The sequence below is a fragment of the Mauremys reevesii genome, linkage group 3 (genome assembly GCF_016161935.1).
Source record: "Mauremys reevesii isolate NIE-2019 linkage group 3, ASM1616193v1, whole genome shotgun sequence".
Taxonomy (NCBI): Eukaryota; Metazoa; Chordata; order Testudines; family Geoemydidae; genus Mauremys; species Mauremys reevesii.
In genome coordinates this window covers 77,693,255-77,713,169 of record NC_052625.1, presented here as the reverse complement: position 1 = coordinate 77,713,169, position 19,915 = coordinate 77,693,255, and the positions used below count along the sequence as shown (strand labels likewise).

General features: G+C 41.0%; 1 protein-coding gene across 2 annotated transcripts in view; it reads right to left on the bottom strand.

The window, feature by feature from the left end:
• ERO1B (endoplasmic reticulum oxidoreductase 1 beta) overlaps positions 1-19,915 on the bottom strand; it is a 61,114-nt gene that overhangs the window by 6,239 nt on the left and 34,960 nt on the right. For both annotated transcript variants that reach the window (XM_039531850.1, XM_039531849.1), the window contains exons 7-13: positions 17,171-17,291; positions 17,032-17,078; positions 15,255-15,266; positions 11,225-11,251; positions 8,351-8,443; positions 7,593-7,839; positions 5,790-5,859 (exon numbers count right to left, since the gene is read on the bottom strand). In XM_039531850.1, coding sequence (XP_039387784.1) covers positions 5,790-5,859; positions 7,593-7,839; positions 8,351-8,443; positions 11,225-11,251; positions 15,255-15,266; positions 17,032-17,078; positions 17,171-17,291 — 617 coding nt within the window. The remainder of the gene's footprint in view (positions 1-5,789; positions 5,860-7,592; positions 7,840-8,350; positions 8,444-11,224; positions 11,252-15,254; positions 15,267-17,031; positions 17,079-17,170; positions 17,292-19,915) is intronic.

Sequence of the window (19,915 nt, the reverse complement as noted above, 5' to 3'; positions counted from 1 at the left end):
TGCATTACTTTGCATTTATCAACATTGAATTTCATCTGCCATTTTGTTGTCCAGTCACCCAGTTTTGAGAGATCCTTTTGTAGCTCTTTGCAGTTTGCCTGAGACTTAACTATCTTGAGCAATTTTGTACCATCTGCAAATTTTGCCCCCTATTGTTTACCCCCTTTTTCATAAATTCATAAATGATCAGGATTGATCCAAGTACAGAACCCTGGGGGACACCACTATTTACCTCTTCATTCTGAAAACTGACCATTTATTCCTACCCTTTGTTTCCTATCTTTTAACCAGTTACCAATCCATGAGAGGACCGTCCCTCTTATCCCATGACTGCTTACTTTGCTTAAGAGCCTTTGGTCAGGGACCTTGTCAAAGGCTTTCTGAAAATTTAAAGTACACTAAATCCAGGGGCGGCTCCAGGCACCAGTGCAGCAAGCGTGTGCCTGGGGCAGCAAGCTGCAGGGGGTGGCCTGCTGGTTGATGCGAGCGCGGCAGTCAGGCGGCCTTCGGCGGCATGCCTGCGGGTGGTCCACTAGTCCCGTGTTTTCCACGGCAATTCGGCAGTGGGGATGCCGAAGGCACGGGACTGGCAGATCACCCGCAGAAACGCCGCCGAATCCGCGTGACCGCGGACCGCCCACAGGCATGCTGCCGAAGGCCGCCTGACTGCCGTACTTGGGGTGGCAAAAAACAGAGCCGCCCCTGACTAAAACCATTGGATCCTCCTTGTCCACATTCTTGTTGGTCCCTCTCAAAGAATGCTAGTAGATTGGTAAGGCATGATTTCCCTTTACAAAAACCATGTTGACTCTTCCCCAACAAATTATGTTCATCTATGAGCCTGACAATTTTGTTCTTAACTATAATTTCAACCAGTTTGCCCGGCACTGAAGTCAGGTTTACCGGCCTGTAATTGCTGGGATCAACTCTGAAGCCATTTTTAAAAATTGGCGTCACATTAGCTATCCTCCAGTCATTTGGTACAGAAGCTGATCTAAATGATAGGTTACAGATTACAGTTAATAGTTCTGTAATTTCACATTTGAGTTCCTTGAGAACTCTTGGGTGAACACTATCTGGTCCTGGTGACTTATTACTGTTTAATTTATCAATTTGTTCCAAAACCTACTCTAATGATGTGTCATTCTGAGATAGTTCCTCAGATCTGTCTCCTAAAAAGAATGGCTCAGGTTTGGGAATCTCCCTTACATCCTCAGCAATGAAGACAGATGCAAAGAATTCATTTAGTTTCTCTGCAATGGCCTTAACATCCTTGAGTGCTCCTTTGGCATCTTGATCGTCCAGTGGCCCCACTGGTTTAGCAAGCTTCCTGCTTCTGATGTACTTAGAAATATTTTTGCTATACTTTGAGTCTTTGGCTAGCTGTTTTTCAAATTCTTTTTTGGCCTTCCTAATTACATTTTTACACTTCATTTGCCAGAGTTTATATGCTCCTTTCTATTTTCCTCACTACGATTTAACTTTCATTTTTTAAAGGATGCCTTTTTGCCTCCCTTATTTGCTAACGGGGGGTATAGCATGTCTCAGCCATATCAGGGATAATAGTGATTGAACATTAATGGTTGCCCATCAGGAAGAAACACCTTGGGACAGTGAGTTGGCTAAATCTAGGAGAATCTAGCTAGCTTCTCCAACTTCTCTGTAGGGAGTGGAAAATCCTCAGTAGCAGAAGGAAGAAATCCAGGTGTTGGTAAGGGACATATAAACTTGAGGAACTCACAGAGCATGACACAGGAAGCTTTGAGCAAGAAAAAGAGGGACATACTTTTGTAGCAAGGGTGACCTGTTTAACTGTGGGACCAGGCAATGTCAGAAAAAGCTAGCTAACCTAGAGCAGGAGAGAGGCTACATGACTCTGAAAAGGAACTATGATCTGAGCAGAAGGCTCCTGGACAACCCAGAGGACTTTGCCAAAGCCCAGAGAACTCTCCAGGCTGGGAAATTAGAATCCGGTGCAAAGTCTGTTTGTGTTTGCTTTCAATATCACATGCCCCTAATGACAAACTGTAAATTCAGAGAACCCCTGTGGCTGGAATTATGGCAGAGGGTGTGGCAAACTATGGGGGAGTCTGAGGGATCAGCAGTAGTTCCAGGGACAAGGCAGCTGGACCACAGGGTCCCAGCAGAGGATCTGCAGTCTGAAAGTGTCCCTAGAGATACCAGCCAGTGACAGTTGCCTGTGTTCTGTTCGGGTTTAAGAGTCTGAAAGAGCACACAGGAGTTAGTAAGGTGGGCCCCGAACATAACATCCTGGTGAGTATTCAGATGGGGGGGGGAGGGGAGAGAAGAGGGAGAGAGAGAGTGTGTGTGTGTGTAGTGTAATTACCGAGTAATGTTTTCACCAAAAGAGATGGGGAAAACAAGATTAGGGATACCATCTCCAATTCACTAAATGGATTTCCTGTAAAGAATTACAAAATAGATGTTTAGCAGAAAATATGAACATGCAGCTATCTGTACTTCACAGTGAAACCAGATGGCCTGTCAACTCATTTACTACATCACAGGCCCTGGTTCTCATGGGAGACTTCAATCACCTGATATCTGCTGGGAGAGCAATACAGCAGTGCACAGACAATCCAGGAAGTTTTTGGAAAGTGTACGAGAATTTCCTGGTGCAAATGCTGGAGGAACCAACTAGAGGCAGAGCTCCTCTTGACCGGCTGCTTACAAACCGGGAAGAATTAGTAGGGGAAGCAAAAGTGGATGGGAATCTGGGAGGCAGTGACCAGGAGATGGTTGAGTTCAGGATCCTGACACAAGGAAGAAAGGAGAGCAGCAGAATACGGACCCCGAACTTCAGAAAAGTAGACTTTGACTCCCTCAGGGAAGTGATAGGAAGGATCCCCTGGGAGAATAACATGAAGGGGAAAGGAGTCCAGGAGAGCTGGCTGTATTTTAAAGAATCCTTACTGAGGTTGCAGGAACAAACCATCCCGATGTGTAGAAAGAATAGTAAATATGGCAGGCGACCAGCTTGGCTTAATAGTGAAATCCTTGTTGATCTTAAACACAAAAAAGCAGCTTACAAGAAGTGGAAGATTGGACAAATGACCAGGGAGGAATATAAAAATATTGCTCAGGCATGCAGGAGTGAAATCAGGAAGGCCAAATCACACTTGGGAGTTCCAGCTAGCAAGGGATGTTAAGAGTAACAAGAAGGGTTTCTTCAGGTATGTTAGCAACAAGAAGACAGTCAAGGAAAGTGTGGGCCCCTTACTGAATGAGGGAGGCAACCTAGTGACAGAGGATGTGGAAAAAACTAATGTACTCAATGCTTTTTTTGCCTCTGTCTTCACGAACAAGATCAGCTCCCAGATTACTGCAGTGGTCAGCCCAGCATAGGGAGGAGGTGACCAGCCCTCTGTGGAGAAAGAAGTGGTTTGGGACTATTTAGAAAAGCTGGATGAGCACAAGTCCATGGGGCCAGATGTGCTGCATCTGAGGGTGCTAAAGGAGTTGGCGGATGTGATTGCAGAGCCATTGGCCATTATCTTTGAAAACTCATGGCGATCGGGGGAGGTCCTGGATGACTGGAAAAAGGCTAATGTAGTGCCCATCTTTAAAAAAGGGAAGGAGGAGGATCCAGGAAACTACAGGCTAGTCAGCCTCACCTCAGTCCCTGAAAAAATCATGAAGCAGGTCCTCAAGGAATCAATTCTGAAGCACTTAGAGGAAAGGAAAGTGATCAGGAACAGTCAGCATGGATTCACCAAGGGCAAGTCATGCCTGACTAACCTAATTGCCTTCTATGAGGAGATAACTGGCTCTGTGGATGAAGGGAAAGCAGTGGAGATGTTATTCTTTGACTTTAGCAATGCTTTTGATACGGTCTCCCACAGTATACTTGCTGGCAAGATAAAGAAGTATGGGCTGGACAATTGGACGATAAGGTGAATAGAAAGCTGGCTAGATTGTCGGGCTCAACGGATAGTGATCAATGGCTCCATGTCTAGTTGGCAGCCGGTATCAAGCGGAGTGCCCCAAGGGTCAGTCCTACGGCCAGTTTTGTTCAATATCTTCATTAATGATCTGGAGGATGGCGTGGACTGCACCCTCAGCAAGTCTGCAGATGACACTAAACTGGGAGGAGTGGTAGATATGCTGGAGGGTAGGGATAGCATACAGAGGGACCTACACAAAGAGGATTGGGCCCCCAAAAAAAAAAATCAGATGAGGTTCAACAAGGACAAGTGCAGAGTCCTGCACTTAGGACAGAAGAATCCCATGCACTGCTACAGACTAGGGACCAAATGGCTAGGGAGCAGTTCTGCAGAAAAGGACCTAGAAGTTACAGTGGACGAGAAACTGGATGAGTCAACAGTGTGTCTTTGTTGTCAAGAAGGCCAACGGCATTTTAGGCTGTATAAGTAGGGGCATTGCCAGCAGATCGAGGGACATGATCATTCCCCTCTATTCGACATTGGCGAGGCCTCATCTGGAGTACTGTGTCCAGTTTTGGACCCCACACTACAAGAAGGATGTGGAAAAATTGGAAAGAGTCCAGCGGAGGGCAACAAAAATGATTAGGGGGCTGGAGCACATGACTTATGAGGAGAGGCTGAGGGAACTGAGATTGTTTAGCCTGCAGAAGAGAAGAATGAGGGGGGATTTGATAGCTGCTTTCAACTACCTGAAAGGGGGTTCCAAAGAGGATGGAGCTAGACTGTTCTCAGTGGTAGCAGATGACAGAATAAGGAGCAATGGTCTCAAGTTGCAGTGGGGGAGGTTTAGGTTGGATATTAGGAAAAACTTCCTCACTAGGAGGGTGGTGAAGCACTGGAATGGGTTACCTAGGGAGGTGGTGGAATCTCCTTCCATAGAGGTTTTAAGGTCAGGCTTGAGAAAGCCTGAGTTGGGATGATTTAGTTGGGGACTGGTCCTGCTTTGAGCAGGGGGTTGGACTAGATGACCTCCTGAGGTCCCTTCCAACCCTGGTATTCTATGATTTCAGGAGACAAAATTAGTAGAGAACACAAACAGAATCCATATGTATCCCCAGGATTTTATCAAGTTAGTAATTGTTGGGCCTAACTAATTTTGTGACAACGCTAATAGTTTTGTAGGCAACCCCTGTAATGTAAATAAAATTACCACGTTACAAATGAAACAATTATATGAAGAACAGATTTGCACCTTTACTGTTTACTGATTCAGTGATCCAACTTTCTGAATCTGAACAAAAAGACCATACAATAATGACAAATGTTTGGTCACGTGGATGGAGTGCTTTAAGATTAACTACCTGCCTCTAGGAATCAAGGTTTCCTAATGTAAAATTCATACTCAAGTTTGTTTGGAACTGCATTACACCTCCCCACCTGGTTTAAAGATAAGATGAGGCTTCATGGGAAACATTCTATTTAAAAACAATACTGCTTCTATCACTGAGACTGATTCCATAAATTTGTGTTGCCACAGTATCAGTGGCAGAGCAGTGAACTCCAGAACAGATTTCAATCTGTCAGGCTGAGGATACAAGAGCAAAGCAACTCATAAGCAGCCTTATGGTCATTTTTTGATTTGTCACACAATCTTCTTTATTGCCAAGAAAATGAAATTAGATAAACCTCTAACAAATTGACCTAAGTAAGTTTCTTTTACGAGGTCCAAAATACAATTCTGTTTTCATTGTCCCTTCCCTGCATCCACGCCAGGTACACTGCTGTGAAGGTTTATTTAAAGTGGTTCTGTTGTGTAAGTAAATGAAATTCTGGGTTTTAATCATTAAAAAAAAATGTACATTAGGGATGTGTTTAGCACTTTACCTTTAACGACTTGGCCCCTTTTTTATCTCCTGCAAACATGGACTTTTCATCGAAGTGCATTGGAAAGGATCTGCTCAAACAAAAAAATTGTAAAGAAAATCAGCACACACTACAATATATCATCCAAGTTTACAGTATCACTCTACTAACTATTTTACAATTACTTGGAAGATTCTGCTCTGGTTCACTGAAGACCAGTCACGACAGCCTGTGAGGCAGTGCTGATTAATGCACACACACACTATAAGCATAGAAAACCACAAAGCCCAAAAACAAAAACAAAAATCACAATCCTCTGCCATGCCTGAGGTGTGTATTAATCTGCATTAATATACAGCCTAAAGCAGGGGTGGCCAACCTGAGCCTGAGAAAGAGCCAGAATTTACCAATGTACATTGCCAAAGAGCCGCAGTAATATGTCATAAGCCACGCCCCTCAGCTCCCCACTCCCCACCGCTCCCAGGGCCTCCCACCCACTGGCAGCCCTCCCCACACCTCCCGATCATGGCATGCAGGAGGTTCTGGGGTGGGGTGGAGGAGCAAGGGCATGGCAGGCTCAGAGGAGGATACGGGAAGGGGTGGAGTGGGGGCAGGACTTGTGGCAGAGCCAGAGGTTGAACAGTGAGCACCCCCTGGCACATTGGAAAGTTGGCGCCTGTAGCTCCAGCCCTGGAGTCGGTGCCTATACAAGAGCCACATGTGGCTCTGGAGCCACAGGTTGGCCACCCCTGGCCTAAAGTGTTTTAGGATTAAAAGTATCAGAGGGGTAGCCGTGTTAGTCTGGTTCTGTAGAAGCAGCAAAGAATCCTGTGGCACCTTATAGACTAACAGACGTTTTGCAGCATGAGCTTTTGTGGGTGAATACCCACTTCTTCGGATGCAAGCCTTCGGATGCAAGGCCTGCATCCGAAGAAGTGGGTATTCACCCACGAAAGCTCATGCTGCAAAACGTCTGTTAGTCTATAAGGTGCCACAGGATTCTTTGCTGCTTCTTAGGATTAAAAAAAACCCAGCATTTTTTAAGTCAACTTTTTTGAACTCTCAGTCCATACAAAACAGTTTCTTGGGATTGCCCTACAAGGTACCCATTTTAGAAATTTAACACTACCTTATCTGAAGCAGTTTGCGGTATTTGTTTTGAAGAGATTTCTCTTTGCTCCTCTCTGCCCACTAATCAAGATCCCTTTCTCCCATAGATCTCTTAGTGTTCTCCTTGCAGCCTAAAATTTACTTAGTTTCGTTATGATTTAGACCATGAATAACTATCTGAGTTTTTCTAGTGCAAAGCAAAGCAGAAGGCTGACTGAGTCACACAGTAGCAGAGAGGAAATGAGGTGACCTAGAGCAATGACTAGTCAAAGGGAAGCCAAGTATGGGTTGGTTGAGGGGACTCCCAAGTAGCAGACATACAAGAGGAGAGGAAATTGAGCAAGAGGGGATAATCTACTTGTAAAAATTGGTTTAGCAGCAGGATCTCTGCTAAAGTTAGATGCTACATTTTACTAATTTTCAATATAATTATGTACATAATTATATTGAAGAGCAAGAAATCTATTTTGAACACCTGGGAAAATGAGGGTTGGATGTTTTAAAATGTTTCTTAATGGCTCTAACAAGAAATGTTTCCTCCTACTACTGTTTTTGGCCCCTCCTCCTTTCCAATTCACCCTTCCAGCTTGTCACCTCATTCTCTTCCCCACCATCATTTTCTTTATCTGGCTTCCCCAAACCTTCTATCCATCCAAAAGTCACCTATTTTCCTAGAAGAGGGCTGAAATAGTAATGCAAAATCTCATATCTCACTTTGTATCTCTGAAGAGGTCTTTTAGATCTCTTTTAGATTCAGCATCCTCTTGGACATTTCCAGTGTAAAGGTCTACAAATGAACGCTCGAAGTATGGTGCAACTTTTGACAAAGCACGCAGCTCAATCAAATATAAAAAATATAAATTCTTTAGCCTCCTTGGTCCTTCTCCTTTTGTTTCAATAGGGTCAAAGCGATGAATAAACTCCTTGACATTGTGTCCCCAACGAGGCTTCCCCCAGGTTTCTAAGCAGAGAACAGAAAGATAATTTTCAGTAAAGACAAACAACAACTGCACAAATACATAGACTGAGGGTATGTCTATACTACCCACCGGATCGGCAGGCAGCGGTCAATCCAGCAGGGGTTGATTTATTGCATCTAGTCTAGACGCGATAAAATCAACCCCCAAGCGCTCTCCCGTCGACTCCTGTACTCCACCGCTGCGAAAGGCGCAGAGTCGACGGGGGAGCGGCAGCAGTCAACTCACTGCAGTGAAGACACCGCAGTGAGTAGATCTAAATACATTGACTTCAGCTATGTTATTCAGATAGCTGAAGTTGCATAACCTAGATCGGTCCCCAGCCCCCTGTGTAGATGAGACCAAACTGTGTTCTCTCTCTCTCTCACACACACACACACACACACACTCTAGTAGGCTTAACATACATACAAACAGACAGGACAAACAACTATTCCCAATGGCCATATAAGATGACAGACATTTTCAGGGCTCTTACATAAAAATATAAATTACCTTCAAGAAGATAATTTGCACAGAGATGTAAGTTGATGCTAACATGAAGTCCAGAAATGAGTTTATAGAATACTCTTTTCTCCAGACAAAGACCTGGTTAGAAAAAGCATTGATTACTAGAAATATCATTAAAATGAAAAAAAAAACAAAACAAAACACGTTCACTGAAAATGTGATGCAAAATTTGCACTGTTCAGCTTTTAGTGTTGGACTTACAATTAAGGAAAATGCCACTCATTTAGTGTCACTTTTAAAAAAATTCTTATTGCTTTCAGTGGGAAGAGTTTATATCTCAAGTCTAGCATCTCACTCACCTACCCCCACCCCTCCATAACAGGCACACTTGTTCATTACTGTAAGGCGTTTGTCAGCACACATTAAAAAGAAAGGAGTATTTGGTAAAATAATTCAGGACAAAGCTCCCACGTAAAAAAGTGTCATGTATGTAGTTTGGGTAAAACAGATCTGAAATAATCTACTTGGGCCTCTACAGGTAGAGAGACAACTGTACTAGTGACCATCCAGAACCTAATGGTCACTGCTATCTGCAACTGATATTTTATGGCCAAATTTAAAGGCAACATTTGAATCTGCTAAAATTGTTCTTTTTGGTTGCAGGCATAAATGCACAAAAACTGGCAAGAAAAAAACAAATACTTGGACAAAACTGGCCAAGATAAATGAAACTTAATGGTGGCAGTGGAAAACCTCAAGTCTGCTGCTTAACTATGATACAACTTAAATATAAAGTCAGTTAAGATAAAACTGAGAACAAAAGGGGCAGAAAAACAAGACTAAAAGCAGTTTCCTGGGGATGCAGAAAGGGGAAGCAATGAGGAGAACATAAATAGCACCAGCAGTCACAAAACAATTTCATCACTAAAAATGTGATGATGCAGCTATATGTCCAGACACCTTAATGGCATGATCACTGACACCACCCATGAGGTGGTTTGACTGAAAATGCTATAGTAACTCAGAGGGCTGAAGACCCAAAAGATGTTGTTTAGTCCGAATATTAGAAAACTGAAACAACATACTGATGATATTTGAGGGAGCAAAATTAAATTAAAGGGAAAAAGTGGTGGAGTGGGAGTCTTCACTGGAAGGCAAAACCGAAAAGTCTTTGAGGAAGCATTTGAAGATGACAGCGGATGTTGCATGACACACAAGAAATGGGAGCACAACACAGGAATAAAGGGCTGTAAGTAAAAGGACATGGAGTCACTTATGGAAGAAGGGGACCAGGAGAGAACCCGTTAAGGTCAAGTTAACTAGAAACCATATTTTCTAAAGTCAATAAGCAGTGTTTCCCCCAGCATATAGAGAACAAACTGATATGTATGCTACTTCCAAATGTAGAGATTTTGTCTATACAGCGGGGTAATGTGCAGTAGGGGATTGTGATTTTTAAAGTGCAGTAATGTGTTTCACATTAATTGGTCTTTGCAGACCCTGTTGTTGCACACTAGAAGTTCCCTAGTGCACTTCAATATAGTACTACAGCACTACATTGAAGTGCACTAGGGTTCTAGTGCACAGCAACAGGGTCTACATAGATCTATTAATGCGCAATATGTTAATACACTTTAAAAATTCCCTCCCCTCCCACCCGCAGTGCACATTACCCCACCGAAAGGGCAAACCCTTACTACATATTTTCCTAAAGATACTGGGTAAAACGGTCCTACTGCCAAACTGAAGTAACTGCCTTTCAGGAGGTCTGGCCTCATTTACAAGCATATTATTTATTTTAAAGAGCACATTTGAGCCTTTATGCTTTCATGTGCTAGCAGCTGTAAAAGCTACTAATAGCAGAAGTAAATGCTTTATGCAGAACAAAGTTAGCTGCTTAAAAGGCTTAATTATGTTTTCTTGCTCCAATTAACAAAATATTCTTTTCCACACCTCTAGGATACCTTTGGTTGCTATCAGTATTAAACCTGCTTGGCATTTTAAGGCAATTAAAAAGGTAAAAAAATTGTCTTTTGCTGCTAATTGTTCCTATCCTTGGTCTTAAAACCAATTCTGCTTGTATAAATGAGCAGTTCAACCACCACTGCTTTCAAAAACATCTGACAATTAGTCCTAATAAAGATCCTAGCAATTTCTTTGTCTACTTCCTCATTTTAGATTCTAAAAATTGGGAGTCATGAGTAGCTAAATGGTGAGTAAATGTGTAAAAAGCACAAGCATCACCACTGGGAAAATATAACCTTAAAGCATTTACATGCCAACTGAACAAAAGAGGAGGTCTCTACAAGTCTTTGAATGCCGCTTAGAGTATTTTTATTGCACAAAGATACCTCTGCATAAAAAGAGTGCATTCTGAGCATGATTGCTTGAATAATTTCAGGAGGCTAATTTACCCTGATTTCAAGTCCAATTTAGTTCACTCTAAATACTTTTAAAAACCCCACACTACCAAAATAACTCTTCATTTCACACACCATATGTAGGTTCATAAAGAAAATATATTCATAAATCTTTGTGTAGATCAGCTGAACATAATATACAATCACCTAGACTGTCTAAAACATTCATGAGGACAGTTTTATCTACAGTACAAAACCCTATTGCTTAGAGACAACTCTCTCAGATATCTTGGATAATTAGACTCGCAAAGTGAATACCAGTGTTCTTCCAGCAGTGTAGAATGCCAACATAAGGTTGCAAAATCTCTTACACATACTACAATAACTGATCCATTAAGAAACAATTACTGGCTTTGAGATGAAGATGGACATTCACTCCAGGCACCAAATATGACTGACAGTGAGTAGGGATAAGAAATTGGGTAATAACACTGGTATCTGTTTTTTCTAAAGCTATTAACATTAATTTTAGGCATCATCATATCAACTTTCCTTTTACCTTCTAGCCATGTGTAGAAAGATTCTCCTGGAAACACAAAAATACATAGTTAAATCCATCAGTATTCATTTGTACATATTAACATCCTTTAAGTAGAAACTAGGGCTGTCAAGCAATTAAAAAAATTAATAGTGCAATTAATAGCACTATTAAACCACAATAGAATACCATTTATTTTAAATATTTTTGGATGTTTAAAACATTTTCAAATATATTAATTTCAATTACAACACAGAATACAAGTGTACATTGCTCACTTTATATATTTTATTACAAATATTTGCACTGTAAAAAACAAAATATTGTATTTTTCAATTCACTTTATACAAGTACAGTAATGCAATCTCTATCATGAAAGTTGAACTTACAAATATAGAATTATGTACAAAAAAGGGTATTAAAAAACAAAACTATGTAAAACTAAAGAGCCTACAACTTCACTGGTCCTACTTCTTGGTCAGCCAATCACTCAGACAAACAAGTTTGTTTACATTTGCAGGAGATAATGCTACCCACTTCTTTACAATATCACCTGAAAGTGAGAACAGATGTTCGCATGGCACTGTTGCAGCCAGTGTTGCAAAATAATTACATGCCAGATGTGCTAAAGATTCTTATGTCCCTTCATCTTCAACCACCATTGCGGAGGACATGCGTCCAGGCTGATGACGGGTTCTGCTCAATAACTATCCAAAGCAGTGCAGACTGATGCATGTTCATTTTCATCATCTGAGTCAGATGCCACAAGCAGAAGGTTGATTTTCTTTTTTGGTGGTTCGGGTTCTGTAGTTTCTGCATCAAAGTGTTGCTCTTTTAAGACTTCTGAAAGCATGATCCATACCCCGTCCTGCTCAGACGTTGGAAGGCACTTCAGAGTCTTAAACTCTGGGTCGAGTGCTGTAGCTATCTTTAGAAATCCTACATTGGTACCTTCTCTGCATTTTGTCAAATCTGCATGAAAGTGTTCTTAAAATGAACATATGCTGGGTCATCATCCAAGACTGGTATAATATGAAATACATGGCAGAATGTGGGTAAAACAGAGCAGGAGACATACTATTCTCCCCCAAGAAGTTCAGTCAAAATTTAATTAATGCCTTTTTTTTTTTTAAACAAGCATCATCAGCATGGAAGCATGTCCCCTAGAATGGTGGCCAAAGCATGAAGGGGCATATGAATGTTTATCATATCTGACACAAATACCTTGCCATACTGGCTACAAAAGTGCCATGCAAATGCCTGTTCTCACTTTCAGGTGACACTGTAAATAAGAGGCAGGCAGCATTATCTCCCGTAAATGTAAACAAACTTGTTTGTCTCAGTGATAGGCTGAATAAGAAGTCAGTGTGCCCTTGTTGCCAAGAAGGCTAATGGCATATTGGGCTGCATTAGTAGGAGTACTGCCAGCAGATCGAGGGAAGTGATTATTCCCCTCTATTCGGCACTGGAGTATTGCATCCAGTTTGGGCCCCCCACTACAGAAAGGATGTGGACAAATTGCAGAGAGTCCAGTGGAGGGCAACAAAAATGATCGGGGGCTGGGGACATGACTTACGAGGCGAGGCTGAGGGAACTGAGATTGTTTAGTCTTCGGAAGAGAAGAGTGAGGGGGGATTTGATAGCAGCCTTCAACTACCTGAAGGGGGGTTCCAAAGAGGATGGAGCTCGGCGTTCTCAGTTGTGGCAGATGACAGAACAAGGAGTAATGGTCTCAAGTTGCAGTGGGGGAGGTGCAGGTTGGATATTAGGAAACACTATTTCACTAGGAGGTGGTGAAGCACTGAAATGGGTTACCTAGGGAGTTGGTGGAATCTCCTTCCTTAGAGGTTTTTAAGGCTCAGCTTGACAAAGCCCTGACTGGGATGTTTTAGTTGCGGTTGATCCTCCTTTGACCAAGGGGTCTCTTTCAACTCTAATCTTCGATGATTGTATGATAGATTGCACTATAGTACCTGTATACTATATCGTTTGTTTATCGTTTTTAAAGTGCAAATATTTGTAATAAAAATAATATAAACTGAGCATTGTACACTTTGTATTCTGTGTTGTAATTTAAATCAATATATTTGAAAAGGTCAAAAAACTGACAAAAATATTTAATACATTTCAATTGGTATTCTATTGTTTAACAGTGTGATTAAAACTGCAATTAATCACAATTAATTTTTTTAATCACATGATTAATTTTTTTGAGTTAGTCGTATGAGTTAACTGTGATTAATTGACAGCCCTAGAGGAAACCCTGGAGTACTATATGTACTGTATATTCTGAGGACAAACTTCCAGCAGTGCATACTTTGGAGCAATATCATCAAAATTAAGATTAGTGAACTTTCCCTTTCTTGCAGGAGGAAGGGAGTATTATCCTAACTGGTCTCCAACAACATAAAAGAATAAAGATAAAACTGTACTAATGTATTGGGGAAGCCATATGTGGATAATACCAGAGAAAGGAATAAAATTCCCCACAACACACAGTTTTCCAGTAACACTTCTAGGGAAAAAGTTCATTCCTAACTCTGGGCAGCAAGTGTCTGATTCATGTCCCTGATGTTTAAGGGTTGAGATTTTTAAATTTTTATCTTAGCTAGCATAAAGAAGATATTTTTAATTCTCTAAATATAAAATGCATATGACTTTGGAGTAAGTTCTTTCCATCAGTGGTTTGTAGTAGAGTTTTTCAGAGTTTAACTATATAGTGTATAAAAAAAGTATTATTTGTTATTTGTTTTAATTTTGTTGCCTTTTAATTTAGTTGGCTGTCACCTTGTTCTTGTATTAGAAAGACAGTGAGCCCAAATGACCTACACAATATCATTCATAAAGCTGGTCAAAACTGTCCATATCTCTTCAAAAGGCATTTTTATTGATAGAACTTGCACTAAAAATGGCTTTCTGAGCTATATGAAATTGTGGAAAGTTTTCATATCTTTAAAAAAAAAATCTATTTTTCCATCAAATTGAAAAAATTCATTGGTTCCCCTGCTCTTTTCCTTTCTCACCTACTTTTCCAGTGAAAAAAAGGGAAACAGAAAGAGGGAGGCATCCAAAACAGAAAACTCAAAATGTGTTTATATGCTCAATAAGTTTTTAATTTTATTAGTGAAAAAAATTAAGATTTCTATTAAATTAAAAAAATTGTTTCTTCCAAAAATTTTCAAGACTACTTATTTTTGACCAGCCCACACCACTCATTATTTCACACACAATAATGACTCCTCTTGTCTCCATTGCAAACTAATTTTATTAGTCTTTTTACTCCTTCCAAACATGAAAGTCTTCCCATGTCTTTAATAATTTTCACTGATGTCCTCCAGATCATTGCTATTTCTACTATATAATTTTTGAGATGGGGTGATCAAAAGTCACCACAGTGTTCAGGCTAACAGTGTAACCACTGATTTATACAATAGCATATTTTCAACATTTTCTAAGCCTTTCTTGACAGTTGAAAATCTTGTTTGCTTTGACTGCAACTGTGCAGGTTTTCACTGAGCTGTCCACAATGCTGATTTCTAAAAAGATGTAGGGGTCAATCATAAAGCATTTCTTATCGTACACTGACTACATTGGGGAAAAATGGGGGACAAAATACCCTGATTATATATAAAGAAGCTATCCAGGTCAAAAAAAGCTGCTCTTTTCCTCCATCAAAATAAAAATATTACATCTGCCATCAATAGAAAAGAGGAGAAACTCAAAGCTCTACACAATTCAGGTCCAAAAGACTTCCACCCCATGTCTTGTAAAAACCTTCCCAGACCCTCTTTCATTTCTTCACCTTCACTCTTCTTGCTATTCACGTATTCCAGCAGCAAGACCATAAATATTCTTATGGGAAAAAGACAGACAAGTGAGCTATATAATTAGGGCAACTATCTTGTCTCTTTTTTCCCCACTGGTAGAAAGAGTGAAAATTATTTCTTCTTTTGGATGGAGAGGAAGTTTATGCAACATTATACAATCAACTACAAAAGTAACTCCCACTATATATTTAACTATTATGGAGAATGTATTAAATCAGACTTACCATCATCCTCCCCTGGAAAAAAAGAAAAAAAGTTATAAATAAAGATCTAGGAACATTAGAAAAAAACCTCTTCCACTCTGTATGGGAAATGACGCAGTACCCTGCCACAGAAATATTAAAGATGCAAGAAATGCTTCTTTGGTTCATGTCAGGAATCTTACAAATAGCTTTTCTTTTACACAGAAGATATGCTGTAGCTCAAAACAGAAGTTATGGGCTTGATGCAGAAATTAATGGATGAGGACCTATGGCCTGTGTTATGCAGAAGGTTTGAATAAATGTCTAATGATCCTTTCTTGGTCTTATAATCAGTGACCTGTTCACTCCTGTGCATGTTACATTATAAAACATGCTTAACATTTTAAATATAATTAGTACAGTACAATATTCAAATATACTTAACTGCCTGCCAACGGTTAATATCAATATCACTGATCTATGGGGTGAATATTTAAGTTTTTAATTAGACTGAAATAAAAAAAATACAGAAGGAAGTATTGGGGAGTAACAACAGAGACCCTGCCTGTGTTGATGCACATAAGATATAGGGCTATATTGCGCTATTTTTTAGACTGAATTAACTGATTTCAATAGTGACATTTAAAAACAAAGACTGGTTACAATTTTGCCAATAATCATCATCTATGCTAGATGAGTCTTCCTTCATTTCCAACATGCAAGGTTTCTTTTTGAATGAATCAATTTACATTAATATTTCATTGTTATGGGAACTAAGGAAACCATCAGTAGGGAAACAGAAGACTTCAATTTAGATTCACTGAGAAAATAAGAATTAACTTATTTTCATTTGGAATTTTAAAATCAAAATTCTATTAGCAGAAAGTGTGCCTACTTAACACTGCTTTTTAAACTTTCATCTTTAAGGTAAATCTTTCCTGTGGATCCCACTCTGTATAGTAGTGAAATGATACTACTGTCAGGTGGGGGGGTGGGTGGGGAGAAATCGGGCGCCAGCGCAAGCGCGCCGCGCGCGCGTTCGCGGTTCCCCGGTCTTTTCCGCGCTCCTCGGTTGCCCTCCCCGCCGCATGCGCGGTGCGGCGACGGGGAGGACCGCGGACCAGCTGCTGCCGCCTGCCGCCAGCTCAGCCGAGCGGAGCGGCGGGGGGCGCGGGACCCGCGCCTGTGCGCGCGGCGGGTCCGCCTCCCTCCGCGTCGACCTGCCCCAGGCGCGCGCCGGCGCAGCGAGAAACAACGCACCGCCCGCCCGAAACGAGCCGCCAAGCGCCTGCTTGGCGCGCTGGTGTCTAGAGCCGCCCCTGCTGTCAGGAAAACTCAGTTTATTACTAACTTGACTATGAAAGAAAAGTTGTTACTGTGCATTGTATTAGCCAATAAACATACTGAAGTGACAAAATTAGATGCTCTGGGGGCGGGGAGTGAATCAGATTCAAGATCTGAATTTTGAAGATACTTCTGTAAGGTTTTTATAACTCCCACCCATCTTCATATGTGATCTTGTAAACACTTATAGATGTGCTTTAATTTGCACATGAGTAGTCCCAATGACTTTAATGAGATTATTGACATGCATAAGATTAAGCATGTGTGCAATTTAACAGGATCAGAGCATTAATTTTAACTAATTATGTTTTTGGTATATTAGGGTCAATTTCTTTATATTTCATGATCTAGTTTTTGTCACTTTATATGACAGTGTAGGATATTATTTGTATAATTTGGACTGGAAAATTCACCAAGGTGAGTTAAAATGCCTTTGAAAGCGTTCTAATAAGTACAAAATAGTTAAGAGACCCACCCCTGCTGGGTGCCAATGGATTTAAAGGACGATAGACAGATCGAGGCCTGAAAAAAAGTTAAAAAATAAATGATTTTTGTATTTTGAAGAAATGTTACTGTTCAAAGTATAAAGTGCATTTTCCTCCCTCCCCAGTTACTTGAAGCAGTTTTCTTCATAGATGCTGTTCCACACTCTCCATGCAGAGGGTCCTTTGTATCCAGTGTAACGTTCTGGATTCAGCAGCAAATCCACATACTGCGCATCTGGAGATCTCTCATCTAAACAGGAAATTTTTTGTTACAGATTCTACCCAGTCACTTTAAAAGGAATGAGTTCTACAAAAAGCAGTTATACAGAACTTAGTAAAAGTGAGAACTTAGACATGAAACACTATCTTATCCTCCAATTTGGTTTTAAACACCAGTATAAATATCCTATATATAATATACAGTGTTATACACTAAAGGTGACATTAAATAAGATCTGCTTCATTCTATACAGGTTCTTAAGAACCTGTATAGAATGAAGCAGATCTTATTTAATGTCACCTTTAGTGTATAACACTGTATATTATATATAGGATATATATCACTGCAGCAGCTGAGTACCGGCCAATCGGGCACTAAGCAACAGGACTAGCACTGTCACATGTAGTTCTCTCTCATTCTTTTCAGAGGAGAAGATTTGTGTATGCAAGTGTAGTGGTTTTCATTTTTTTTTTTTTTTTTAAACATACATGCTTCCACTGGAGAAGAAGGTGGTGAGGTCTGTGGTGGTCCTTTTCTCCCATGAGAGTTCATTCCACAGACTCTGACTATTGCAAATATAGGCCCCAATCCTGAAAACAACTTATGCTTGGGCTTGAAATTTAAGCATGTGAATGGTCCCACTGACTTCAATAGGACTACTCAGATGCTTACAGTTAAGCATGTCAACGTACAGTAAATGCTTTTAGGATTGGGGCTATATGTTAAAAAAAGAGCACTAAATAACGATAAAAATTAGGACTTCCCCAGGTTTTAGAAGAATTTGAACATTGGTTTATTTTATAAAAAGTTATGATTACTTTTACAAGATGCATTTCTCAAATTTTATTCATTAGTCAAAAGAAATTTGTAAGATTTATTTTTAGATGCTTTAGTCCAAATTTTCTACCGATTTACAACGCTGCCAACTAGAAATATTTTATAGCGCATTTTGGAATTCTCTTATAGCCAGGAAATGCTATAAATTGCAACAGAGCATTTAATCATTCCCCTTATTTCTAGGCATATGATTTAAGTTCAACATGAATTCAAAAGGATCACAGCCAAAAATAAAATTTCAAGATAGCGAAATACAGCTTTTTCAATAATGTGAAAGGTAACTGAAATACTGCTCCCAAGTTAAATAAGTAAAAATGGAAAAAACTGCATATAAATAAAATATCATATATACTCATTCATAAACCGAATTTTTTTAGTAAAAAAGGGAAGCACCAGAGAAGGGGGTCAGCTTATGTGCGGGTATAGAGAGGGAGAGGTGGGACACAGCCCCTCCCCCGAACAGAGGGAGCAAGGAGAGGCAGCACAGCCAGCAGAGCCAGAAGGGAAGAGGCGGAGCCAGAGTCTCTCCACTTCTGGCCACGCTGCTCCCCACCAGCCGCTCGGCCCCGCCCCCCGATCAGGCTGTGGCCGTGCCACCTGGCCCACTGGAGCACGCTGCGGCTGTGCCGCCCAGCCCAGCCTGCTGGAACATGCTGCAGCCACGCCGCCCGGTCTGGCCCACCGGAGAGGCTGCGGCCGTGCTGCCCAGCCTGCCGGAACAGCTCCAGCCAGGTCAGAGACATCCTCCCCAGGTAATGTGGAAAGGGATGGGATGGGATGGGATGTGGGGAGTGTGGGGGTCCCGGGCTAGGGGTGGGGTCATGTGGGGGGTGGTCACAGGGGTTACTCTCCTGACTCCCAGCTTCTCCCCTCCAAATAAATTTCCCCACCAGCTGCTGTCCAGGCCCGTCAGGGTAAGCAGCTGGCGTGCCGGGACACTTTGTTTACTTACGTTTACCTCCGTGCCTGCGGGTGCTCGAGGTAAACAGCCATCTCGGACCACCAGCGGCTTATCCTGATGGCCCAGGAGCCAAAGTTTGCTGACCCTTGAATTATAGGGTCAGCTTATGAACAGGTTATAAAAAAATTCCATTTTTACTTATCCATCTTGGGGGGGGGGGGTCAGCTTATAAATGAACTGGCATATGATCGAATATATACATATCTGATTTGAAATGTCAAAAACTGCATCCAAACGTCAAGAGTGTGTCACCCAATCAAACACAAGAGTAAGCCAACAGAAGCCCCCTAAGCACTTGCTCTTGTAATGCTGAATGATGAGAAACCACAGAAGAAAGTAAGAGCTGTTCTAGCAATGAAAAAAGAATACCATCAGAACAACAGTTAAGAGTAATTCCAAAAATGGTAAAAGAAGAGTAGATAGAGGCGGAAGGGAGACAGTAGCTAAAATCATCTTGGGAAGCTGAACAGGCAAGGTGCAGGCAGCAGACAGAAATGATAGCAGAAAGGAAGCAAAAGCCTATGCAGGCTATGGTTTCCAGAACTACAAACTACTTTGCATAAAAATCCATACAAGCCAGAAAATGTGTTTTAATACTTTACCAAACACTTACTACTGAGACAGCTTTAGTTCTATCTATAACCTTTGTTAATAAGTTATCTAGAATTGGCGGCAATAATCAAAACTACTATAGCAGTTACCAGAAATAATAGCAGCCATGTTCTCAGATGAAAAATGTCAATCAAAAAGATTAATAATTCGCAAAAATTTAAGATAACATGTTTACTAAAGGTAAAGAGGATGACTTCAATCAAAAGGCAACTAGGAAAAAAGCCATGCTGTGAAGAAACAAGCT